Source organism: Dermochelys coriacea, chromosome 2 (genome assembly GCF_009764565.3).
Source record: "Dermochelys coriacea isolate rDerCor1 chromosome 2, rDerCor1.pri.v4, whole genome shotgun sequence".
NCBI lineage: Eukaryota > Metazoa > Chordata > Testudines > Dermochelyidae > Dermochelys > Dermochelys coriacea.
This window is the reverse complement of record NC_050069.1, coordinates 23,359,887-23,382,420: the sequence shown is the minus strand read 5'-3', so window position 1 is coordinate 23,382,420 and position 22,534 is coordinate 23,359,887. Positions and strand designations below refer to the sequence as shown.

The 22,534-nt window shown below is 41.2% G+C and overlaps 1 protein-coding gene and 1 pseudogene across 1 annotated transcript; both read right to left on the bottom strand.

Annotated features, from left to right (window-relative positions):
• Window positions 1-488: 488 nt before the first annotated feature.
• On the bottom strand, window positions 489-19,174 carry DERL1 (derlin 1). Its single transcript, XM_038391690.2, has 8 exons — window positions 18,791-19,174; window positions 17,036-17,147; window positions 12,399-12,473; window positions 10,743-10,759; window positions 8,897-8,992; window positions 6,378-6,430; window positions 4,822-4,932; window positions 489-2,879 (listed from the first exon to the last, which is right to left on the bottom strand). The coding sequence occupies exons 1-8, from the start codon at window positions 18,941-18,943 to the stop codon at window positions 2,741-2,743; spliced, it is 756 nt and encodes a 251-aa protein (XP_038247618.1). The 5' UTR covers window positions 18,944-19,174; the 3' UTR covers window positions 489-2,740.
• Window positions 19,175-22,068: 2,894 nt separating this feature from the next.
• Window positions 22,069-22,244, bottom strand: LOC119852376 (annotated as a pseudogene).
• Window positions 22,245-22,534: the final 290 nt, after the last annotated feature.

Below are 22,534 nucleotides of genomic sequence, written 5' to 3'. Positions count from 1 at the left end.
ACAAGTACTCCTTTTCTTTTTGCGAATACAGACTAACACGGCTGCTACTCTGAAACCAGCTACATCTACAGGTTCTCTAAAGTCACCCAAGGAGAAGGCTTGAGAGATCAGAGGGGCTTCCAGGGTTTGTTCTTGGGAAAATTCCAGGAGGAGGAAGGACACTGAGAAGGGTAAAAAGAGAACCATGAAATGACAAGCACAAGGAGGAGAGAGGAATGCAGCAGACTGTCAAAGACAGGGGGGACAGGCACGATAGAAAACTCTTAACAGAGAGGCAGAATGAAGACAAAGAAGAGGACACTAGGCAGCTGGTGACTTTGTAAGAGTAGTTTCAGTGAAGAGGACGAGATCCAGAAAGTGGATCATTCTCATAAGGATTTTGATGAAGGAGGAGAGATGGCATGAAACAGGGTGGTTGTTAGAGGCTCTTGAGAGATCAATCAAAAGCCTGTGGAAAGTTTAAGCGTGATTTAGCAAAAACAGACAACTTCAGAGATTAAAACTTTAATTTAAACTTTGCCAACAAAAAAATTAGTTACAAAAAGGGAAATTCTCTGTACAGAAGAATGAGTGCCTCCTTATAACAAGGGAATCTGCCTTGTCAGTGTAGATTCGAGTACACACAGGTACAGCTGTAGCTCATCAAATGGGAAATGCAGAGTCTTCAAAGTGAATTTAAGATTAGTTCAGGGTTCCAAATTTGCAAGACTAGTCATCTCAGTCTTTGAAAAGTATTTAAATCAAGAATCTCATGTCAAAAGCTTCTCCTGCACTCGAAAGTGAAATTCACCTCTGTGCAGAGGGACAACCCCAACATTTAAGACCTTCTGCTATCCCTCAGCACAGAGATGAATTTCAACTGGAATACATGTAAATCATAACTTATGTGATAATCACTTAAACTGTCACTTTGCTTAACAGTTAGATCCTGCTTCTAAAATGAAGACAACTGCTTTGAAGACAATGACATACACAACTAATTGGAGACCAGCAGCAACATGACTACTGTATGCATGATGGCTCCTGGACTACCACAAGTCAGCATTACTAATGGTAATAGGTACAGTAGCATTTACACCAGTGGAGTCTTTCCACTTACCATTATTAAAATATAAATAAGGCAAGGCAAGAGCATCTTTAAAACTCGATTACTGAAACTAGAAGGGCTAAGTGAGTTCCGAACCTCTATATACCTGCACAGCCATGAAGATGTAACATGATCACCAGTTCTCTGCATTCATCCATGAGCCACAAAGACCACCACAACTATGGTGTGTTAAAGAAAATGCATCCTTTTGAAGCCAGTCACAGATAAAAGGATTAAATCCAATTTGTTCAGGGTGAGTGGCAGTATTTAGAAACCTACAAGTTTGCTGCTGGAAATAAAACAGCAGTAATAACAATAATAGTATTTAGGACTTTCATGGCACTTCCCATTTTCACAGCATTACATAAAACTAACTGAGCCTGTGTGGTAAGTACCAGTCCCATTTTACAGATAGGAAAATGGAGATGCAGAGGCTAAGTAACTTACTCAAGGCCACATGGTGAATCAGTGGAAAGAGCAAAGATTAACTTCCTGGCTCCTAGCCATGTACTCAGCTCACTAGAACCCACAGCCTCATGATTCTATTAGGAGAAGACTGTAGATGTCTCTCAATCATCCCCCTCACCCCCACCCCACAATAAGAAAAAAAATGGAGTAATTGCAAAAAGAGGAACTGATTAATGGCTTTATATAGTTTCTTGTTTGAGAATGAGAAAGGCCTTAGAAAATCAAATCAATTCTATTGTATCTTGTAACTGGACTAAGTTTATTTCCAGTTCTGATTATTTAATTTCTTAAAGCTTTTAAAGAGAATGCCGTAGTCTCATTTTATTAATACAAACATAACTCTGCAGTCAGTACCCTTCACATGAACACCCAAAATATGTGACATTTTCTACTTGTAAAATAAGAGTCTATTTAATTTTGCAACTAAATATGAACCTGGAAGCCAGCCTTTTTCAGATTTCAGGATAGTAAATGACAGCTGTAACCTTGGTTTAAACACACCAAACCATGTACATTACACCGAGGGTTTGGAGAGATTTAGATATCCATCAATATTGGCAATGATCATAAGAAACTGAAAAGAAAGCTCTCTCTTGCTGCAATGCTTAAGGTAGCATCTCTTCATCACTGTTGCATGGCAAGAGAAGAAAAAACTGCTTTCCTGAAATACAGTTTGATAACTGAAAGGAAGCTTCTAAAACTTTTAGTCTTGCTTTATGAATGCGGAACAGTTTCTGCCACCTAACAAGTTAAGTTATTGAAGACTAGAATCCCAGCATAAATATTGACGAATCAGTCTTTTAGATGTACAGATGGAGACGTTACTTTGAGCCATCCTTTGGCCAAGGACTGGATTCTTAACTCTTCGTGTATCAGAGGAAGAGAAACACAGACAAAATCCATCAGCATCTTCCATCAGAGAGGAGAGAGGTGAAATGGATTCACTGTGACAGATGGACAATACTAAGGTGGCTTTTTTAATGGCAGTATTGAACTTAGCACTACTTTCTAATCTGGGATAAAATCTACATTTATCTTCAAGAGTTCTTAATTTTGTCTTGTGCCAGAAAAATTATTTATGGGTCAACTCCAAAAGCACTAGAGAAAACTCAGTTCTTAAGTACACTCTGTACTAGGAAGGATTATTCCTATGTGTAGCAACTGTTTTCCAAAAGCAGCAGTTTTTCATTGGTCACCTAACCGAAAACCTTGGCCCCAGTTGTGTCTTCCACCACCCTGTTGATCTTCTGCAGCCCTTCGCACACTAGCGGGTGGAACACCAAATCCTGATACCCCTCCTCTCCTGTTTGGCAGCCAGCGGTATCTGGAACACACAGGGGAGCAAAGCAGAAGAGGGGAGAAAGAGACCAAGAGCTGAATGTAGTACAGTTGTTGTTTACTGTTCAAAGCTCATTTTAGCTGCTAAAAATTATAAAAATATGGCTTTATATTTACACAGGGAACCATCACATAATTTGCTTTACAAATATTAAGTCTCAACACCCTATGAAACAGGTATTTATAGTCCACCTAAAAAACCTCACAAACTTATATGGCCTTATACCATGACTGAAACAAGAGGTGTACAGAAAATTCTCTTATATACCTATTTGGCTCCCTTAACACAGTAACTGAGGACCTCCCAATCTTTCAGTGGATATTTCCCTCAACATCCTTGTGAGGTAGGGATTATCATTTTACAGGAGGGGAATTAAGGCAGAGAGTAAGTGATTTGTCCAAGGCATATCAGGGAATGAAACCCAGGTCTCCCAAATCTCAGGCTGGCACTTTAACCACAGGACCATTCTTCCTCTCTGGCATAGCAACTCTTGAATAAATTAAAATGTCCTACAGATCTAGAGTCAAATTCAGCTCTGGAGAATCTGGCCATTGAAATCTGAGGCACAGAAAAATGGCAAGTCCCAATTCTACAATACTATTTTTGCAAACAGATCATGAAGTTAAAGAACTTTGACACAAGTCTCTTATTATCACCATGTCCTATTTGCAGAACATTCCTACATTGTACATGATACAAAAACAGAATTGGTGCCTCTTTAGAAGTAGTTTGTAGTGCTTCAGTTCATGTCAGAATACTGCACTGTTCCTACTGGTCTGACCCAGTATGGCTGTTCTTATGGTTCTTAATATATTGAGAGAAATTAAATGTATATAACTGGAACCAAAAGACAATTATATATAAATCAACACCACTGATAGTAGTTTCAGGACAGTTATTACTTGGAAAGCTATTTTAAGCAACATTTTGTCTTCTGATCTTTATGGAAAAATTAGTCTTACCAGGAGGGCCTGAAACAGCAAAGACAGTTGAAGTTTTAAGGCTGAGCCCCCCACCATGCTGTTGAAAGTTGTACAGTGTTATGTGAATGTAATTCAATCCTGTACCTCATTTTATAATTGACAACTCTGGTTTTAAAGAGGGGTCAACTTAAAGTCATCAGCAAGAGCCTGGCAGGGGAAAAGCACGCGCCGCCCAGAAGCTGAGGCATTAAGACAAGGGAATCTGGAGCAGTGATCCTGGACTTTTATCTGACTAGCATTTTCAAAGTTAAAACCATTAATAGATCGTTGAATCCCAGAACTGCAGTTATTTTACTCATATGCCTGACATACAGAATGCAGATTAGTAATACCAATTTGCAGTTTATACCCAACAGTACCAAATATGATCTAGAACAGGTCTCTAATGTAGCTACTGTAGGTTTACTTGCCTTTTAGCTAGAGGAATGGTGCAGAAACATGGGTAAAACGTAATTAACAGGAGAGAGAAAAAACCCAGTTAGAAAGTAAAATAAAGACAATTCTATAATCAAGATAGATAGATAGATAGATACTTCCTTTGTACTACTTCCAGGGATGGCTCTTTATTGCCATGATTACACTACACACCACATTTCCTTGGCCTAGAAAAGAGCATAAACCAATCACTGGCTGACAGTGGAAGACATTTCCCATATGGGCCTTTTTATTCCACAATTACGTACTACCAAGTTTCTTGCACCTTCCTCTGACGCCGTCCATGATTAGAGATAGATCAGTCTGAACTGATATGTTAATGTCTGTGTGAGAAGGTATGGCAGTTGTCCCAATCACTGGCTGATTAGTCTAGGAAAGCAATCTTATGCCCCCAATCCCAGCAAATATATTTAAGAGAGGATACGCGAGTCCTTTTAGTTCATTAATTGCAGTATCCCTAGAAGATTATGCCAAAGAAATGACTTCTTTAAAAAACAAAAAAAACTTACAGAAACAGGGGTGTGGTTAGGAAATTCCTTCCTCCCAAGTCCATTGGATATTTAAACATTAAGAAGAAGTATAGGTGTCCAACCAGATTTCCTATCAGCTCATTGATGATGCTGCAAGGCAAGAAGAAAGATTTCCATTTCAGAACTTGTTGATTTCATGAAACCTTTCAGCTACTTTTTGTGTACCCACTACAGGTGTCACAGGCATTAAAGCCTCATCTTCCCTTTACTCCCCACCCCAATAACACATTTTCCAGCTTACTGCAGGCTACCTCTTTGGTCAACTGCATTATCACCATCTATATTTCAGCAAGCGATTCCAACACCCTCCTTCCAGGCCTTCTCCAGCCCGCCGTGAACGATACAATCCCATTAACACTTGCACTGGGAAACAGACTTTATAGCGATCAATGGCTAGAACAGTGGTCCACACCTCCTGAAAAATTATTGCTATTTCCACTACACTGCCTGCCTTCTGCTGTATGAAACTTTTCTTAGGCCCCGATTCAGCAGCTGGCCTTGGAGTATTTTCTTCCATGTGTAGAAACAGCAAATATCTAGCAAGCAGCAGTTTCCTGAAGTGACGGATGAGTCAAACATGAGGTAGAACCAGAATCTTAACACAGAAAATCCTGACTCCCTATCCACTTCTCTAATTAGTAGACCACATAACATTATTTGTATTACAGGGCCACCAAAAGATTAGGGCACCCTTGTACAAGAGACTGCAAGAACACAGATAATCCCTACCCCAAAGAGCTCACAGTCTAAACCAGGAATTCTCAAACTGGGGGTCAGGACCCCTCAGGAGGTCACAAGGTTATTACATGGGGGGGTCACGAGTTGTCAGCCTCCACCTCCACTCTGCTTTACCTCCAGCATTTATAGTGGTGTTAAATATATTAAAAGTGTTTTTAATTTATAACGAGGTGCGGGGGGGTTGCACTCAGAGGATTGCTGTGTGAAAGGGCTCACCAGGACAAAAGTTTGAGAAACACTGGTCTAAACAGACAAAAGAACAACAAAATAGAAGCAGACTGCAGAGTGCTCAAAGGGATGGTAGGAAAGTGTCATGTAGTTTGGAGGGGCGGGCGGTGGGATGAGAAGGGTTGTTGCTGTTCTCTATTTTTCCCCCTCATCATTAAATGCACTGGGCAGGGGGAGAAACAGGCTTAGGGGAAAAGGCAGTAGGAGAAGAGTTAACGGGAGGAAGGGAGCAGGACGAAACTACTCCATCAGAGGCATTATTTAAGCCTGGGCTTTTAGGAAGAGCAATAGCTGCAAATCCTGATGGTTGAAATTTTCCTTTTCAAGAATATCCATACATTGAAGGATTAGGTTCGACAAGATTTCAGGGTCCCATTTATTTTCTGGTTTAGTTTAGAGTCCTCATATTACAAAAATACAATAATCATATTGCTAGTCTATCAGTTGGCTTGAAGCCCCCTTATTTTGATATTATTGTTTCCAACATCCTCTAATGGGCAAGATATACAACTCTACAAGATCAAAGAAAACATTTATAGCTCATGTAAACAAGCATAATGAATACTTACGATCCTCCAATGATGTAGTTGAACCCCAGAATAACCCACGGGAGATAACAAGCCTAGCAAAAACACAAAACAGAGAAGTCATGAATGCCGAAGGAGAGAACAAGGCTGAATGAATTCCTTTGCATCTCGATCAGTGTAATCACTGCATCTTTTAAACATAGTTACTAGACAAATTCTGGTAAGTTAACAACCAACACATTTTAAATTAAGTCTAAGCATTTTATAACATTTTACATTTATACAAAACTTAGGACTGTCAAGTGATTAAAAAAGTTAATCGCACAATTAATTGTACTGTTAAACAATAATAGAATACAATTTATTTAAATATTTTGGATGTTTTCCACATTTTCAGATGCATTGATTTCAATTATAGCACAGAATACAAAGTGTACAGTGCTCACTTTATATTTTTTATTACAAATATTTGCACTGTAAAAAATAAAATAGTATTTTTCAATTCACCTAATACAAGTACTATAGTGCAATCTCTATTATGAAAGTTGAACTTAAAAATGTAGAATTAAGTACAAAAAATAACTGCATACAAAAACAAAACAATGTAAAACTTTAGAGCCTACAAGTCCACTAAGTCCTATTTCTTGTTCAGCCAATTGCTCAAGCAAGTTTGTTTACATTTGCAGGAGATAATACTGCCTGCTTCTTGTTCACATCACACGAATGCGAGAACAGTTGTTCGCCTAGCACTGTTGTAAATATCTTGCGATGCCAGCTACATGCCAGATGCACTAAAGATTCATATGTCCCTTCATGCTTCAACCACCATTCCAGAGGACATGCGTCTATACTGATGACGGGTTCTGCTCAATAGCTATCCAAAGCAGTGCAGACCGACACACATTCATTTTCATTATCTGAGTCAGATGCCACGAGCAGAAGGTTGATTTTCTTTTTTAGTGGTTTGAGTTCTGTAGTTTCCGCATTGGAGTGTTGCTCTTTTTAAGACTTCTGTAAGCATGCTCCACACCTCGTCCCTCTCAGATTTTAGAAGGCACTTCAGATTCTTAAATCTTGGGTCAAGTGCTGTAGCTATCTTTAGAAAGCTCATATTGGTACCTTCTTTCAGTTTTGTCAAATCTATAGCGAAACTGTTCTTAAAATGAACATGTGCAGAGTCATCATCCAAGACTGCTATAACATGAAATATATGGCAGACTGTGGGTAAAACAGAACAGGGGACATACAATTCTCCCCCCAAGGAGTTCAGTTACAAATTTAATTGATGAACTATTTTTTTAATGAGCATCATCAGCATGGAAGCATGTCCTCTAGAACATGACGGGGCTGACGCATGAAGGGGCATACAAATGTTTAGCATATCTGGCACATAGATATCTTGCAATACCGGCTACAAAGGTCCCACGTGAACGCCTGTTCTCACTTTCTGGTGACACTGTAGATAAGAAAAGAACAGCATTATCTCCTGTAAATGTAAACAAACCTGTTTGTCTTAGTGACTGGCTAAACGAGAAGTAGGACTGAGTGGACTTGTAGGCTCTAAAGTTTTGCATTGTTTTGTTTTTGAGTGCAGTTATGCAACACCAACAATCTACATTTATAAGTTGCACTTTCACGATAAAGAGATTGCACTACAGTACTTGTATGAGGTGAATAGAAAAATACTGTTTCTTTTGTTTATCATTTTTACATTGCAAATATTTGTAATAAAAATATAAAGTGAGCACTGTACATTTTGTATTGTGTGTTGTAATAGAAATCAATTTATTTGAAAACGCAGGAAAACATCCAAAACAAATTTCAATTGGTATTCTATTGTTTAACAATACGATTAAAACTACAATTAATCGCAATTAATTTTTTTGAGTTGATCGGGTGAGTTAACTGCGATTAATCGACAGCCCTAATAAAAGCTATCAGTGTTTAAACAAAATGTCTCCTTCACACTCAGTCCTCCACTGCAGGTTTAAGTCTGAAGGGAAGTCTTAAGAATACAAAACCTGTGGTATCCCACTTGTTCCCAGAGTAACAGGTAACTATCAGGAAAAAGAAAAAAAGCTAAGATGGAACTTCACTGCAGGCTCAAACAAAAAGAATCTGGCTTGTAGAAGAGGAAATTACTCAAAACATGAACCTTTTACTGAGCAGTAGTGAAAACTCTGATGAAGGAAATTGTTTATTGCAGAAAGGTGGCTTTTATTCAAGTCTTTTTATTTTGGTGTCAGTTTTTCAGACAAGTTGATTTCTATTTTGGGGGTACCTATAGCAGTTTTATACTGCAACAGCTAACACCATATGAGACACAGTGGGGACTGAACTCTGATCTTCTCCCACCAGAGGAGGGTCAGGAGCTCTAGGAAGGCAGCAAAACCTCTCTCTGAAGAGAGGATCTACCATTTGTCGATAGCTTGTGGCTGACCCAGAAGTGACCGACTCCAGAAGGAATTTCATCCAGCCCCTGCCAATGGTAGCATGAAACTCTTTTAGACTTTGGGGGGGAATCCCGGAAGAGAACTGTGCCAACAACCTGTATGCTGTACCTTAAATCTTGTCCCAAACCAAAATGATACAATCATTTCTCTGTTCAGCTGGGCCCAGACATAAAGCACCGACATGATCAGGGGAATCATCAGCAACTGAAATACAAAGAAACAAAGCAAAAATTATTACATCCACCTAAAACTTCTGAGGAACACAGAGGGCTAGCTTTAGAAATGCTTTGTTAGCATGATACATCAGCATAGATCCGCTAACAACTACACTACAGGCCTTTGCTGCATGCATACGCCCATGACCTAACAAGTTCATGAGGGTAGTGGTGAGCAAGTGAACCAACAAGTCATTCTGTTTTACAATGTGGGAAACTGGTTTATCTCACTAGCTTCCTGGGGCTGCAATCCCATTGGTAATATACTTCCACTTATGTGTTTGCCAAAAAATATTACAGACTTCCCATTTCTTTGAAGACTTTAAAAAAATCTGATGTACATTTGTTTCAGGGTTCATTTCAGACTTTAGATGCACAATCATGATTTATCTGCCGGGATAGTACGGTGAATTGTCTCAGGGATTATCAGCAAGGTTTTATGCAAGACACTAGAAATGCAACAACAGTGGAAGTGGGGATGGAGAGGTAAAGAATATATGTGAGAAGTGGTCAAAGACAGGAAGAGAACAGCAGAAACACACAAAACTAAAAACAAACGTACCTCAGAAACAACATATCTGCGACTCAAAAGATAAGTCGTCCCCACCACCCAAAAAATCACTTTAAGACAACTGACCTGATCCAAGACTCTCTTATTAAGATCTATTTTAATCATTCCTGTGATATTCTCCCACTTTACATTTTTGACATTAACCCTGAGTGGTGTTTGTCATAGAAACATGCACCATTTCATATACCCTTAAATTTTGGTCTTTAGATGATCAGAGCTTTTGTAAAGTAATGTGAATTCACCTAAAATAGCATTCCTTCTGAGGAGTCTCACTACTGAACTCTAACCCAAGAACTGGTTTTTAGCACAAAGGGTAAAGTAGTAAATGGCCATAATGTTAATCTATCAGCAGGGGAAATAAAGTCAATGGATGAAATCCTGGCTCTTTTGAGGTCAATGGCAAAACTCCCATTGACTTCAATAGGGCCAGGATTTCACCCCTTCATTCCTTAGTTGTGCGACTGAGTTCCACAATGCACCCAAGCCTGCTATGCCACAATGAGTTAATTATCTCTAGTTTACAGCAAAAAGATTAACGTCTATTGCTCTTCTAAGATAGCCCCAGCAAGAGAAGTCAGCGATTTTCCAAAATACTGATGTGTAATGATAGATACTTTAGTGACATTAAAAAAATACTCTGCCTAGAAATAAATGTAATATTATAAACCTTCCTTGGAAAATTGTATCCTGCTACCTGCATGTCCTCACCAAGCCAGTTATCTTTCATTGGACTATTAAGGAAAATACAATAAAAATACGTAATAGACACAGGGTGATTTTTAAACTGATTCAGCTTTTAATCTTACTTTTAAAAGTAAACTTAATGCTCCTGAAAAGAGACAGATCGACAGCCATGGCAAATGAACTCCTCTAAGCATCCACAGAACAGATTCGGTCCAAGTTTTCCCACATTGCCGTGCCAATGGGTCTCAGTTATGACATGAAGTGACCCCATCTAGACCTGAGAGACCACGCTCACTTTTCATGCCCATTCAACCCTTTGCTTTGTACCGACATTAAGCAGGTTGGAGCTGGCCGTCCTTTTTAAAAACCTTGTTTAAAAGGACCAGAACTTCGTCATACACTTGTCCTTCAGTTTGTTTAAAGTTATCAAGAAAAAATGCTGTATTATTTATTACCTCAAGGAAACAAACAGCAAGCAGATTACCTGAAAATTTAATATTGCTAATAAGAAAACAGAAAACAAATACTGGCTCGAAATTTAATGATGAAGTCTTTCAATGCTACTATGATGACTAGGAAACTGAAGTACCTGCTTGCTGTTTTAACAGATAATTGTGTCTTTCTTCAGTAATTGTCTTTCCTCAGTAATCAAAATGCAGTTATAGTCAGAAAAGGAAACAAATATGACACTGTGGGCGTGTGGGTTTTTCTACAGACTTCTGTATTAAGTTTTCTCTATTTGTAAATTAAGAGAAATATTCCAACTACAAACTCTACCTGGGGCTCTGAAAGTCAGGCTGTGACAGAATCTTACATCAGCACCTAGCCAAGATTCTACAGTCAGAATTCAACTAACAGTTTTGTTGGTAGTGTAGCAGAATCCAGCTCATCTTCCAGTTGCTCTGTTGGCTCTGTGGAGCTAATAGGAGTAAAGATTCTCTCTATACACTGAAGTCAGCAGATATGAAAGAAAAACAGGGAGCATATCCACTGATTAAGAAGGTGCCATTTCTATATAGCAAGTCTCCCGGCCATAACCACAGTTTGTGATAAAGTCACATCTTCTGTTCCTTCTCTGGGTCGGGTGCTGTCGTAAGTGACCATACAGGGATAAAAGATTGCAGGAATAGGAAAGGAAATTAATTCAATTTTAGGAAAACAAAGTGGGGTAGAGTGAAGAAGTAGTGCCAGGGAGGCCATTAAAATATACCAGTGCAACTTCTAAAGCAGCAGTTTGCAACCAGGAGTCTGAGACCCTCTGGGGGGCCATGAGCACATTTCTGGGGGTCCACCAAAATAAACCAGAGAGCAGGGTTGGCAGACCGCTGGGGAGCAGGGCAGAAAACTGAAGCCCAAGCAACATAACTTTGCGGGGCCCCCTGTGGCGTGGGGCACTGGGCAATTGCCCGGCTTGGCCAGCCCCTAATGCTGACCCTGACTTTTAATCTATTGGATATGCAGAACACAGTTGTTGTGGCACAGGTGGGCAGTGAAGTTTTTACAGCACGTTGGCTGAGGGGAGCCTCAAAAAGTAAAAGGTTGAGAACCTCTGTTCTAAAGGATGGCCTGAAAGGCAGGGAAGTAAGTGATCCATGGAATTGCTAACAGGACATTAAGCCTTTTGCCTCAAGATCACTGACCTGATTCAGGCCCGGGTAGGTACTGAAAGCTATTGCCACCTGGTGGTCTTTATTACATTAGCTTTGTGGTCTCTGTACAGTTCACAGTGAACAAGAGTTCACCCAAGCCTCAGCACAACTGACAATCTTTTTGGCAGCTAAGGATTGGATAGACATGGGCCCTAAATTTGTTCCCAACCCTAGCGGTGGTCCATAAACGGTCAGCAGAAAGACACACTATCAGTGAACTCTGGAAAAGCCTGTCCTGCTTTGATATTCTTGTGTGTAAACAAAACCAGAGTCTCCAAAGTTGTCAGACAAACTGGAACTTTGAACTAGCACAATTATAGTGTTTCCCCTCAAAAATAATACCATTGGCTTGCCCTGAAGGGTAGGAGCCATCTTTAAACGTCTATGGAAATTATATTTAAGTGCTTTTAGACTGATAAAAGCTCGTTTATGAAACTGCCTTATCTTAGGCATAAACACAAGAAGCAAAATGTGCCAAGAACTTGATGAACAGAAGGATACAACGATGCAAATCCAGTTAAACAGAAGCATGAACATATAATCCGCTGGCCTTCCATCAAAAGCACCTATAAACAAATAAAGCAGTTAGCAGAACAGTTGTCAAGATTTCAGATCACACTATATCCCAAGAACTACCTCAGTTCTTGTTCAGTGGAAACAACACATGGTGCCAAATGCAACCCTCTTGTGTTTGAATGTACTAGAATTGCAACATTTGAGAAAATGGTACTTTCAACGTGTGATCAAGTTCTTTTAAAATGATTATTTTGTGAGCAAATCCCCAAATACTCCAAATTATTTTTAAAAATCCATCATTATTCCTTTTTGATTTATTTGTACACAAATTGTAAATTTAAGTTTACACTCTGCCTTTCTAAAAAAGTAAAGCATTCCTCCTCCCTCCCTAAGTTGAAAGCTGACTGAGCTGGTACAGCTGGATGGTGCTATCTTGCCTTATGCTTCAAGGAACAGGTAGACTGGATAACGAGGGTAGATTGCATCAGTTACAGAACTGTGTCAGGGTTTGTTTGTTTGTTTGTTTTTTTTTGACACCACAGACTGTAAAGAAGCCAGTTATTTTTCACTGCAAATGAGGTTTCCTGTTCCATTCCCCGACATACAGGCTTCTTTCTGGGAGCATCGGTAGGAAGGGATACAAACAGAGATGGGATTAGAGGTTGGGGCATATGTGGATATAACAGAACACAGTATATCAAAAGGACATAAACATGGCAAGTGAACACGCAAGTTTTCTGCTCTATCTTCCTTTGGCTTTCTTGCTTTCAAGAAGCTTAAACTAGGGTTACTGTATGTCTGTAAGAACCAAAAAGCCGGACATGTCTGGGAAAATAAATTGCCATCTGGGAGGAATTTTTAAATATCTAAAAACATCCGGGATTTTGCTATTATTTTTCCCTAAAAAGAGTTGATCATTCAAGAAAGAGAATGAATGTTGATCACACAAGAGAGTGCCCGCTTTTTCACCCTAGCTCCCAGAGCCTGTGGCGCGAAATAGCAGTTTCATGTGACTGGGAGGGAGGAGAAGGGGAAACGCGGCGCGCTCAGGGGAGGCGGATATTTGGGGAAGGGGTCCAATGGGGCGTGAGCAAATAAACCTGTGGAGTGTCCTCTTTTTTGAATGTTCAAATATGGTAACCCTACTTAAACATCAAATTCTGGCAGTTATCCAAACTATCGGCCTTTTGTGGTTTAATTTACTTAAAAAACAACAACAAAATTTAAAGAAACCATGAAACAAAGTGTCCTATAATATAAATTCAAACAATCTACAAGTTGAAATACTGAAGACGCTCAGTATATTGCATAAATGATGTGCACATCTAGACAATTTCTAAAAAAGCCAATACATTCAGTGAGATTTGTACTTAACCACTAAGTGGAATTTTGACTCTACAAATCTTAACAGGTGTTTAACCCAGTCTTTCATAGCAAATCAATTACTGGCAGGGAGAGGTTAATTAGGAAGTGCAGATGAACAGCAGCCTATGTACAAACATTAAGGTATGGTTCTACTCTGACATATAAGAACTGGTAACTTCTTATTCAACAATCTCCTCCCTGTGTCAATTTAATCATTTTAGTCACTAAAATGAGAAGATAAGGAGTTTGGTATTTTTAAAATTACTGTTAGCTCTGTAAAGCCAACATCGATGAATGAGAGCGAGCTGGAGTCTATTTCTTTTTGTGAATTGGAGTTGTTGATCAAGTTCCAGTTTCTAACATGTCCAAAACCTCTGAGAAGAGTGAGACTCCACATGTGTTACACAGTATAATTTGACCAGCAGACCCTTTGCTATTAGTGATGATGAACAAAAGAGAAACCATCCTGACCTTTAGATCCCAAGCTGAGTTTGGAGATCTGGCAGTCAAAAAGCAAGACTGCTTGGCTAGTTTTTTAACTTGTAAAGATAAGCCTTTTTTAGGCTCCAATCCTGCATTGGGATATGCTAGCATGGACTCTGGCATTTGTAAGAGTCCCACTGACTTTTATGAAACTTCGCATAGATCTACATCATCAGATCCCAGGACAGGCTCAAAACATAGGTGAGGATCTCATTGAGACACACACATAGAGACCACCACAATGATTAATAAATCAAGTGTTTGACTTTTTTGTTTTTTAGAAACTTCAGTATTCATGCACAGCCCATGAAAAGTGAAGTAGAAAGGATGGAGTTCTGTTTATATACATTTGAATTCCATAGCACCTAGAAATTTCCTACAACTATGTTAAGTTTCCACAATAAGAAAAGTATATAGCTATTAAAAAGAGTAGCTATTAACATCTGAGGCAGTTCATCCTACTTAAAATGGGACATCATCACCTTTAAAGCTAATCATCTTTTAAAAGTTAGTTGAAAGTTTCACGCCCTTTCCCTGAGCCTTTTTCTTATATCTTATTAAATATGTTTTTCTCCCTACTGTTGTTGTAGAGAGATCCATGCAAACAAAAGGGGACAGTGACTGACGATGCCGGGGAAACTGATCATGACAAAATGAACAGACTGAAAAAAAAAAAATCCAGAATGATATTTTTTTCCTCTAGCCTTTTTCACTTGTACTAATCTTGGGGTTTACTTGTAAGAATAAGACACCAAAAAAAAAAAATAAATTATACTTTGTCACTTTAAATGCCTGAGAAAAAATGAGTTATAGATTTCCTAATTTCTGTACCAGACAAAGTGACATAAGTACCACTAAGGTCTGAAAGAACCATCTCATTATAGTCCCTTATTTTAGTTCCTTTTTCATTCTTGGTAGTAGTGACGACAGTCACTCTGACAGAAAAACCGTGACATCAGCATCTTGGTTTCCACAGGAATTTAGGGAGGTAATTGTTGTTAACCAGTAACACAGGGATACAATCTACTTTCCTGCCTCTTCTAGAGTTTTGCACAGTTAAAAAAAAAAAAAAAAAGTTAGCATGAACTTTGAAATTCATCTTTAACATCAGTGACTGCCAAAAGCCATGCACAGCCCTTCAGATGTACGCTATAAATTCTTAACAAAGAGACGGCTAAGGATGACTTGCTTAGTCTACAAGTACCTACGTGGGGAACAAATATTTAATAGGCTCTTCAGTCAAGCAGAGGAAAGTATAATACAATCCAATGACTGGAAACTGAAACTAGCCAGAGTTGGACGGAAATAAAGCATAGATTTTTAACAGTGAGTAATTAACCACTAGAACAATTTACTAAGTGTTTTGTTGAATTGTCTATCACTGATGATTTTGAAATCAAGGTTGTCTGTTTTTCTAAGGGATGCTCTAAAAACTATTTTGGGGAAGTTCAATGGCCTGAGTTACATAGGTCAGACTATATAATCACAGGGGTCCCTTCTGGCCTTGGAATCTATGAATTCACAAGCTAGCCCCAAGGGCCATTTATTTCCCTCAATCCTACTGATAATGAGAGTTGTGCTCATAGAGTGATAGCAGCACGGGTTTACATAATAAACAACCTGCACATGTTTCATTGAAAGTTCCAATAGTACCCAAAAAAGTTTTTAAAAGGGGGTAGAAAAGTTGGTGGAAGGGTACTGAACTAGTCAATTTTTTTGTACTCCTACAAAAATCACTAAGTTACATTTTTGGAACATGCATATTGCATCTTATCATGATAGTAATAATCTGTCTTCCTACAAGTGGGATGTAACTTATTAATATAAATGTACAATTTCATTTGACATTCAGTACAATAAGTGCAATATAAAATATCTAGATTTTCCATTGAGACCTCATTGTTCATGGATGAGCTATAAGAGCACATACAACCAAGAACTGCAATACATTTATTTTATACAATGTTATCATAGATATTGTCATTTTGAATATTTTGCTTTTGGGAGGTTTTTTTTTTTTTTTTTTAAACAAATACATAAACATTTCTTTTTATTTTATTTATTTAGTTCAGCCTGGTACCAAGCCAAGCATTTTACTTTTTTTACCCTTTAAGATGTAATGTAAATGAGGTACTTGCATACAACCACTTGGCAAAGAAGAGGTTTACTATACACACCTTCTGCATATCAGTGCTACTACTTTGCTCTTCTAGAGCATCTATAAATCTGATCATTTCCAATTACTTTATAAACATTAAGACTCCACTCTTTACAAATGGGCAAACTGAAACAGATAAAGAGATTAAGTGACTTGCCCAACATGGACTATCTCCCTCAGTGGTTTGGACTATGTATTCTGGTTCCTTTATTTTAAGTGACCCTATAACAATGCAAAAGAGTGGTAGAGTCTCCTCCTACTGCCCCAAATCCAACAACTAAAAGTCCCAATCCTTAGTCATAGGAGTGGTCCCACAGAATGGCAGCAGGACTGGGTCTTAAGTGACTAGAGACCCAAAAGTCACTTCTAGACAACAGAGGGAAGTGTAGTGAATTGATTTTTCAAAAATTCCATTTTCTATTGATTAAGTGAACATAAAGGCATGCACATAACTATCTTTCTCTTTCAAAGCTTTGCCCGAGTCAGAGTCACTGATCATTCCCACAAGCTATTCTGAATGGAATTGTATATATGTAAAGATATTCAATCTCTTTGCTAACTCATGTTAAATCCTACAGCATGCACATACTGCAATTATTAACATACCTGTTTCTAGTCGTGATGAATACTGATACAAAAAATATAAGTTCACCAAATAGAGAAATCCAGTTCCTGGGCCCACTGGGAAGTAGAATGTTGCAGTTAATGGCCTCCATATCTGTCCAGACCAAAAAAGTGAGTGCAGTTACATAAATGAAAGGTGAATGAATAATCATGATGTTCCATTTTTAGATTAAGCAACAAATTTAAGATTCCTGTGTATTAAATTTTTTATTCAGTGTTATCACTTCAAAAGCCCTTGTAGCTTATGTCTTACGTGCTACGATCAATTAAGCTATTAGGGTTTTATGAGTAGTTTCCAGATATAGATTTGTTGGCTTAAGAAGGGACCCAGAGAACAAGACAAATCCTCACAACTGTTCTACATTATTTTAAAGGCATCCAAACAGAATCCTTTCTACTTAGTCCAAGGATCGGCAACCTTTGGCATGGGGCCCATCAGGGAAATCCACTGGTGGGCCGGGATGGTTTGTTTACCTGCAGCGTCCACAGGTTTGGCTGACTGCAGCTCCCACTGGCCACGGTTCGCCATTCCAGGCCAATGTGGGCTGTGGCATGGGCAGAGGGATGTGCTGGCCACCGCTTCCCGCAGCACCCATTGGCCTAGAATGGCGAACCGTGGCTAGTGGGAGTTGCAATCAGCCGAACCTGTGGACGCTGCAGGTAAACAAACCATCCCAGCCCGCCAGCGGATTTCTCTGACAGGCCACATGCCAAAGGTTGTCGATCCCTGACTTAGTCCAACGGAAGGCAACACTGAGCAAGAAACTCATACAATAACCTTCTCAGTGTAATTTCATTCAGATAATATCACACACTATTTTTAGCATTTATGCACCTGCTTTATGAAAATCCCCGTCTATCGACATCATAAACAGTCTTTAACTAGGCTACAAACAGTAGTCGGCACAGACAGAATCTTGCCGCTTCTTAGTTGATGTGAGACACTCCAATCTGCAACATTTCCGAATGATGTGTTCAGATCCCAGATTCCGTAAATCAGCAGAGACTATTAGCATTAGAGATACAGGACTCTAACTTCACAGTAACCACTTTGGGGCTGATACTTGGAACAAGGACAAGCTATGGAGGGAAGTGTGTCCAGCCCTTCTCGGTTAGGCACACCGAGAGCACAATGATATAGGATCCACATCCTTTAAGGCTCCTTCTCCTCCTTCCCCATTTTTTGGGGGGAAAAGGGAGAGGACACTTCCTATCACATACACACAGAATGAGCACTGAAGCGATTGTTTCCTAATATAAGGGATCATTCAGTGTGGGACCTAAGCAGCCAGAACACTGATCCCAACAAATACCTCCTTGACCTGGGCCCCCTCATCTAGAAGCAGCCCACTAGTGGGGCCAACCCAAGTGCCAGCTCTCACTGCTTGGAGTGCCCTCATCTTTACTACAAATGTGAGCTCCCCTGAGCAGATGGCCTGGGTAACCAGGACAGGGCACCTGGACCTAGTGCCCTCTGTTACCAGAGAACGGAGACTTCGAGAGCAGGGCTGGGATTCACACCCACGTCCACCGCTCCTCGCCCACAAGGACCCTTCCAGCGTGAAAAGACTACACATCCCAGCAAGCACTGCATCAACCTACGGCACCTCCCGACATGCAAAGCGCTCCCCAGAGTGGCCCGCCTACAATTCCCGGCAAGCGGGGCGCAGCCCCGTGCCGAGCTACCTTATAGCGCTGGAGGCGCTCTGCATGCCGGGACTTGGAGTCCACCCCTACCTGGAAGCGGTATATGAAGGCATCGGGCCATAAGAAGAGATAGGCGGGGCTGATGAGGCCTAGCTTGCCGATCAGCGGCACCGCGATGGAGCTGGCGAACCAGTAGCGGGTGATGAAAGGGATGCTCCGGAACCAGTCCCCCAGGTCCGACATCTCTCCGAGCTCTGCCGCCGCCGGGACCTCGCTACACACCGGCCACCGAGCTACCGCGAGGTCGGGGCTCCAGATCGCGCCGAGGCCGGCCTCCGCCTCTGAGGAAGCTGCCGCAGCCGCCGGGCGTGTGGCGCAGGCGCCGCCGAATCGACTCGGAGCCAGACGTGTCTCCTGCCAATCCGGCCCCCACCAGCTACTTCCGGTTCCCGTTCCCACCCTCCGCCGACGCCGCTCTCAGGGCCGCGGAGGCGCCGGAAGTCCCGCCTCTTGAGGGGACCGCACAACCCCCCTCCCCCTCCCAATGTGCGCTACTTATTTGCCTCCTTCCGGCGGCGCGCTGCAGGATTGTGTCACGTCCCGCCTTGTCATGCCTCCCCCTCCCCGCGGCGCAGAGCAGCCCGGTCAGAGCGGTGTCCCCTCGACGCGGGCCAGGTGGAGGGGTTCTGACATTGACGGTAGTGGGAACAAGGCAGTACCGGCTTTACCATGGCGCCGGGCCCGGGCTCCAAAGGGGCCCCGGCCCGGCCCCCTCTCCGGGCAGGGGGTGGGACGGGGGGCTCGGAGCACCCCCAGCACCCTGGCCTGACTCCTATCCCCCCCCACCCTGACTCCCGCGCCCCCCCCCCCCACTTCCTCGCCCCCGCGCTGAGCACCAAACGGGAGCTCCTGCACCCTTCGCACCAAACAGGAGCTGCCCCAGGGAAGTGCTCCACGCCCCACCCTCCTGCCCCAGCCCTGCCCCCCCCTCCTAACTCCTGGCCAGACCCTGCACCCCAACCTGCTCCTGCACCCTAACTCCCTCTCAGACCCTGCAACCCCACCCCTGGAACCCCCTCCTGCACCCTAAGTCCTGACCAGACCCCACACTGCAATATTTTAAAAAAAAAAATGTATAAAGCGTTCTTATCCAAAACGCTTTACAATAGCTAGCTAATGGTACAAATAACATTTGGAAAGATCATTAAGTGGTCTGCAGAGATCCTCAGCGATTTTCAAGTAGTCTGTGGAAAAATGTTTTTGTAGTCTAACACAATCAAGGTACCTTTATTTTCATGTACTGGCTATTACTTATAGGAGGAGGATGAAGAAAAAAAGGATGAAAAACGGGGCTGCGTAGGGAGATAAGAGAGAATGTTCTTTTTCTTGGCTGGGTCCCAAGGAGGGGCCACAAAAATGAAGCTGAGCACAGGGCCCCACTAACTCTAAATCCGCCACTGCGGCTGACCCCTCCCCCACAGCTCCCCCGCCTCAGCCAGGGGCTGACACCCCCCCCCACCCGAGCACCGCATACTGCTGCATTTGTTAAAAAGCATTTATATAAAAGGTGGCAGTGTTGGGGTACATTTGGTTACACCCAAACAACTGCTCAGAGTTATACAACATACCAACATTGTTATAAACTGGACTTTCAAGAGGATACAATTTCTACTGTTTTTCCATTGCTTTTTTGTCTTGGAGCTGGAGTCTCCTGTGCATCTGGTGAGCTTTCTTCTTCCTTTCATCAGCTTCTCTCTCTGTCTCAGCTACCTTCTGCTTTTCCAGCCATCAGATTACTGCTAGTTTCTGTTTCTGCTCAAGTTGCAGTTTATTTGCTGCCTTTTGCATTCTAATTTTTTCTGCAGCTTCTGTAGTATAAGGTAAGGGCTGTGTTCCTGCCTTGTGATCACTGGCCATTAACCAGTCTCTCAGTTCTTGATTTGTAGCTTTGTTTCTAAAGCTTATCCCCTTTTCTGAACACAAATCTTCCAGAGTTTTTTTGCCAAGGCCCTCATATGCTCTTTGTTCACTCATTACAACTGCTTTTTAACTAACCAAACTCTCAATACCAAAATTCAAATTTGGATAGCATGGGGTTCTGATCCAAAGTTTAATTGACCTGGTTCTGTGGATCCAAGCACGACTACGCCACTGAAACAATGCTGGTTCTGCTTCTGCTTCTGGTACCCAACTGAGAGTGCCAATTCAGGACAAATTGCTTAAAGCAGGGCAGTTACAGCCCAAGGCTGGGTTTTCTATGCACAAGAAGGCAAACCAAACCAGCCAAACAGGGAAGACTTTGGTTTTACCCCACTGGCTAACCACAAGTCACACAAGCAATTCCCTCAGACAATCCAGTTTCCCAGTATCACCACCAGTGCTACTCGTTATGGGAAAAAGAAAAGGGAGTACTTGTGGCCCCTTAGAGACTAACAAATTTATTTGAGCATAAGCTTTCGTGAGCTACAGCTCACTTTATCGGATGCATTTGGTGGAAAATGCTCAGATAAATTTGTTAGTTTCTAAGGTGCCATAAGTACTCCTTTTCTTTTTGCGAATACAGACTAACACGGCTGCTACTCTGAAACCTGTCGTTATGGGAACAAATGGTTATGAAAACCAATACCCCAGTAAAAGAAAAAATTCTCTCGATCCCAAAGGACCAAGTCCCAAACCCAGGTCAATATACAAATCAGATCTTACCCACAAATCACGCTGTTGCCAATCCTTTAGAATCTAAAGGTTTATTCATAAAATGAAAAAGATACAGCTAAGAGCTAGAATTGGTTAAATGGAATCAATTACATACAGTAATAGCAAAGTTCTTGGTTCAGGCTTGTAGCAATGACAGAATAAACTGCAGGTTCAAATCAAGACTCTGGAGTACATCCAAAGCTGGGATGGGTCATCAGTCCCCTTGTTCAATGCTTCAGTGTAGCAAAGTTCCTCCAGAGGTAAGAAGCAGGATTGAAGACCAGATGGAGGAGCTGCAACAGCTTTTTATATTCCCTTGCCATATGGTCTGTCTTTCTTTGTTCCAAAGACAAATTCCATTCCATCACATGGAATGGAAAAACCTCAGAGTTCTGTCCGTAGGCATGTGAGTCCCAAGGCGGGTTTGCCTTCTCTCAGTGGGTCACAGCAGAAAGAAGGATCCCAGCTTCTCAACCAATCCTCTAGTAAGACAGAGAACCCTACGTCTATAGCCCTACAAAACACTCCCAAGCAATTGTAACAATACTTTGTCATAAAGAAACCAAAGCGGTACAGATTTCAGATTTTTCAACTCCTTGAAAAAAATCTGCTTTAAAGAAGCATCATTGCAGTAAAACTCTTTCTGCTTTTCAAACCAGAACATTCTCCCCAAAAGGAGATGCACTGTTCCTGGGAGGCACTGCAATACCAGGTCAATGCATGGGGTGGACAGAGCAAGCTCCTCTTCCATCCCCCTGTTACAAAAATCAATTTAACATACAGTCCTTAAATAAAGGACATATCAGATATTAAACTGATAAGAACAGATTTAATAATTTTATTAAGATAATATTGAAGTAAAAAGAAAACGGTACAGAGTTTAGGCATAGAAGTTTCTGGTTATCAGGGAATAAGGTACAGAATATCAAGGGGTGTGAAGTTCAGTTAAGAAGCAGGTGGTGTAAGGAATACATAAGGCTGAGAAGCAATGCTGAGAGTCTGCGACCGCACGCACACACCTGCGCCCACCGCTTTCTACCTCACTGTGACGAACTCCCAGACACGCAACAAACGCCATAACTAGGTAACTCTAAGTGAGGAACCCTTCCCCAAAATGACTCCAGTGGAAGAATTCAAAGC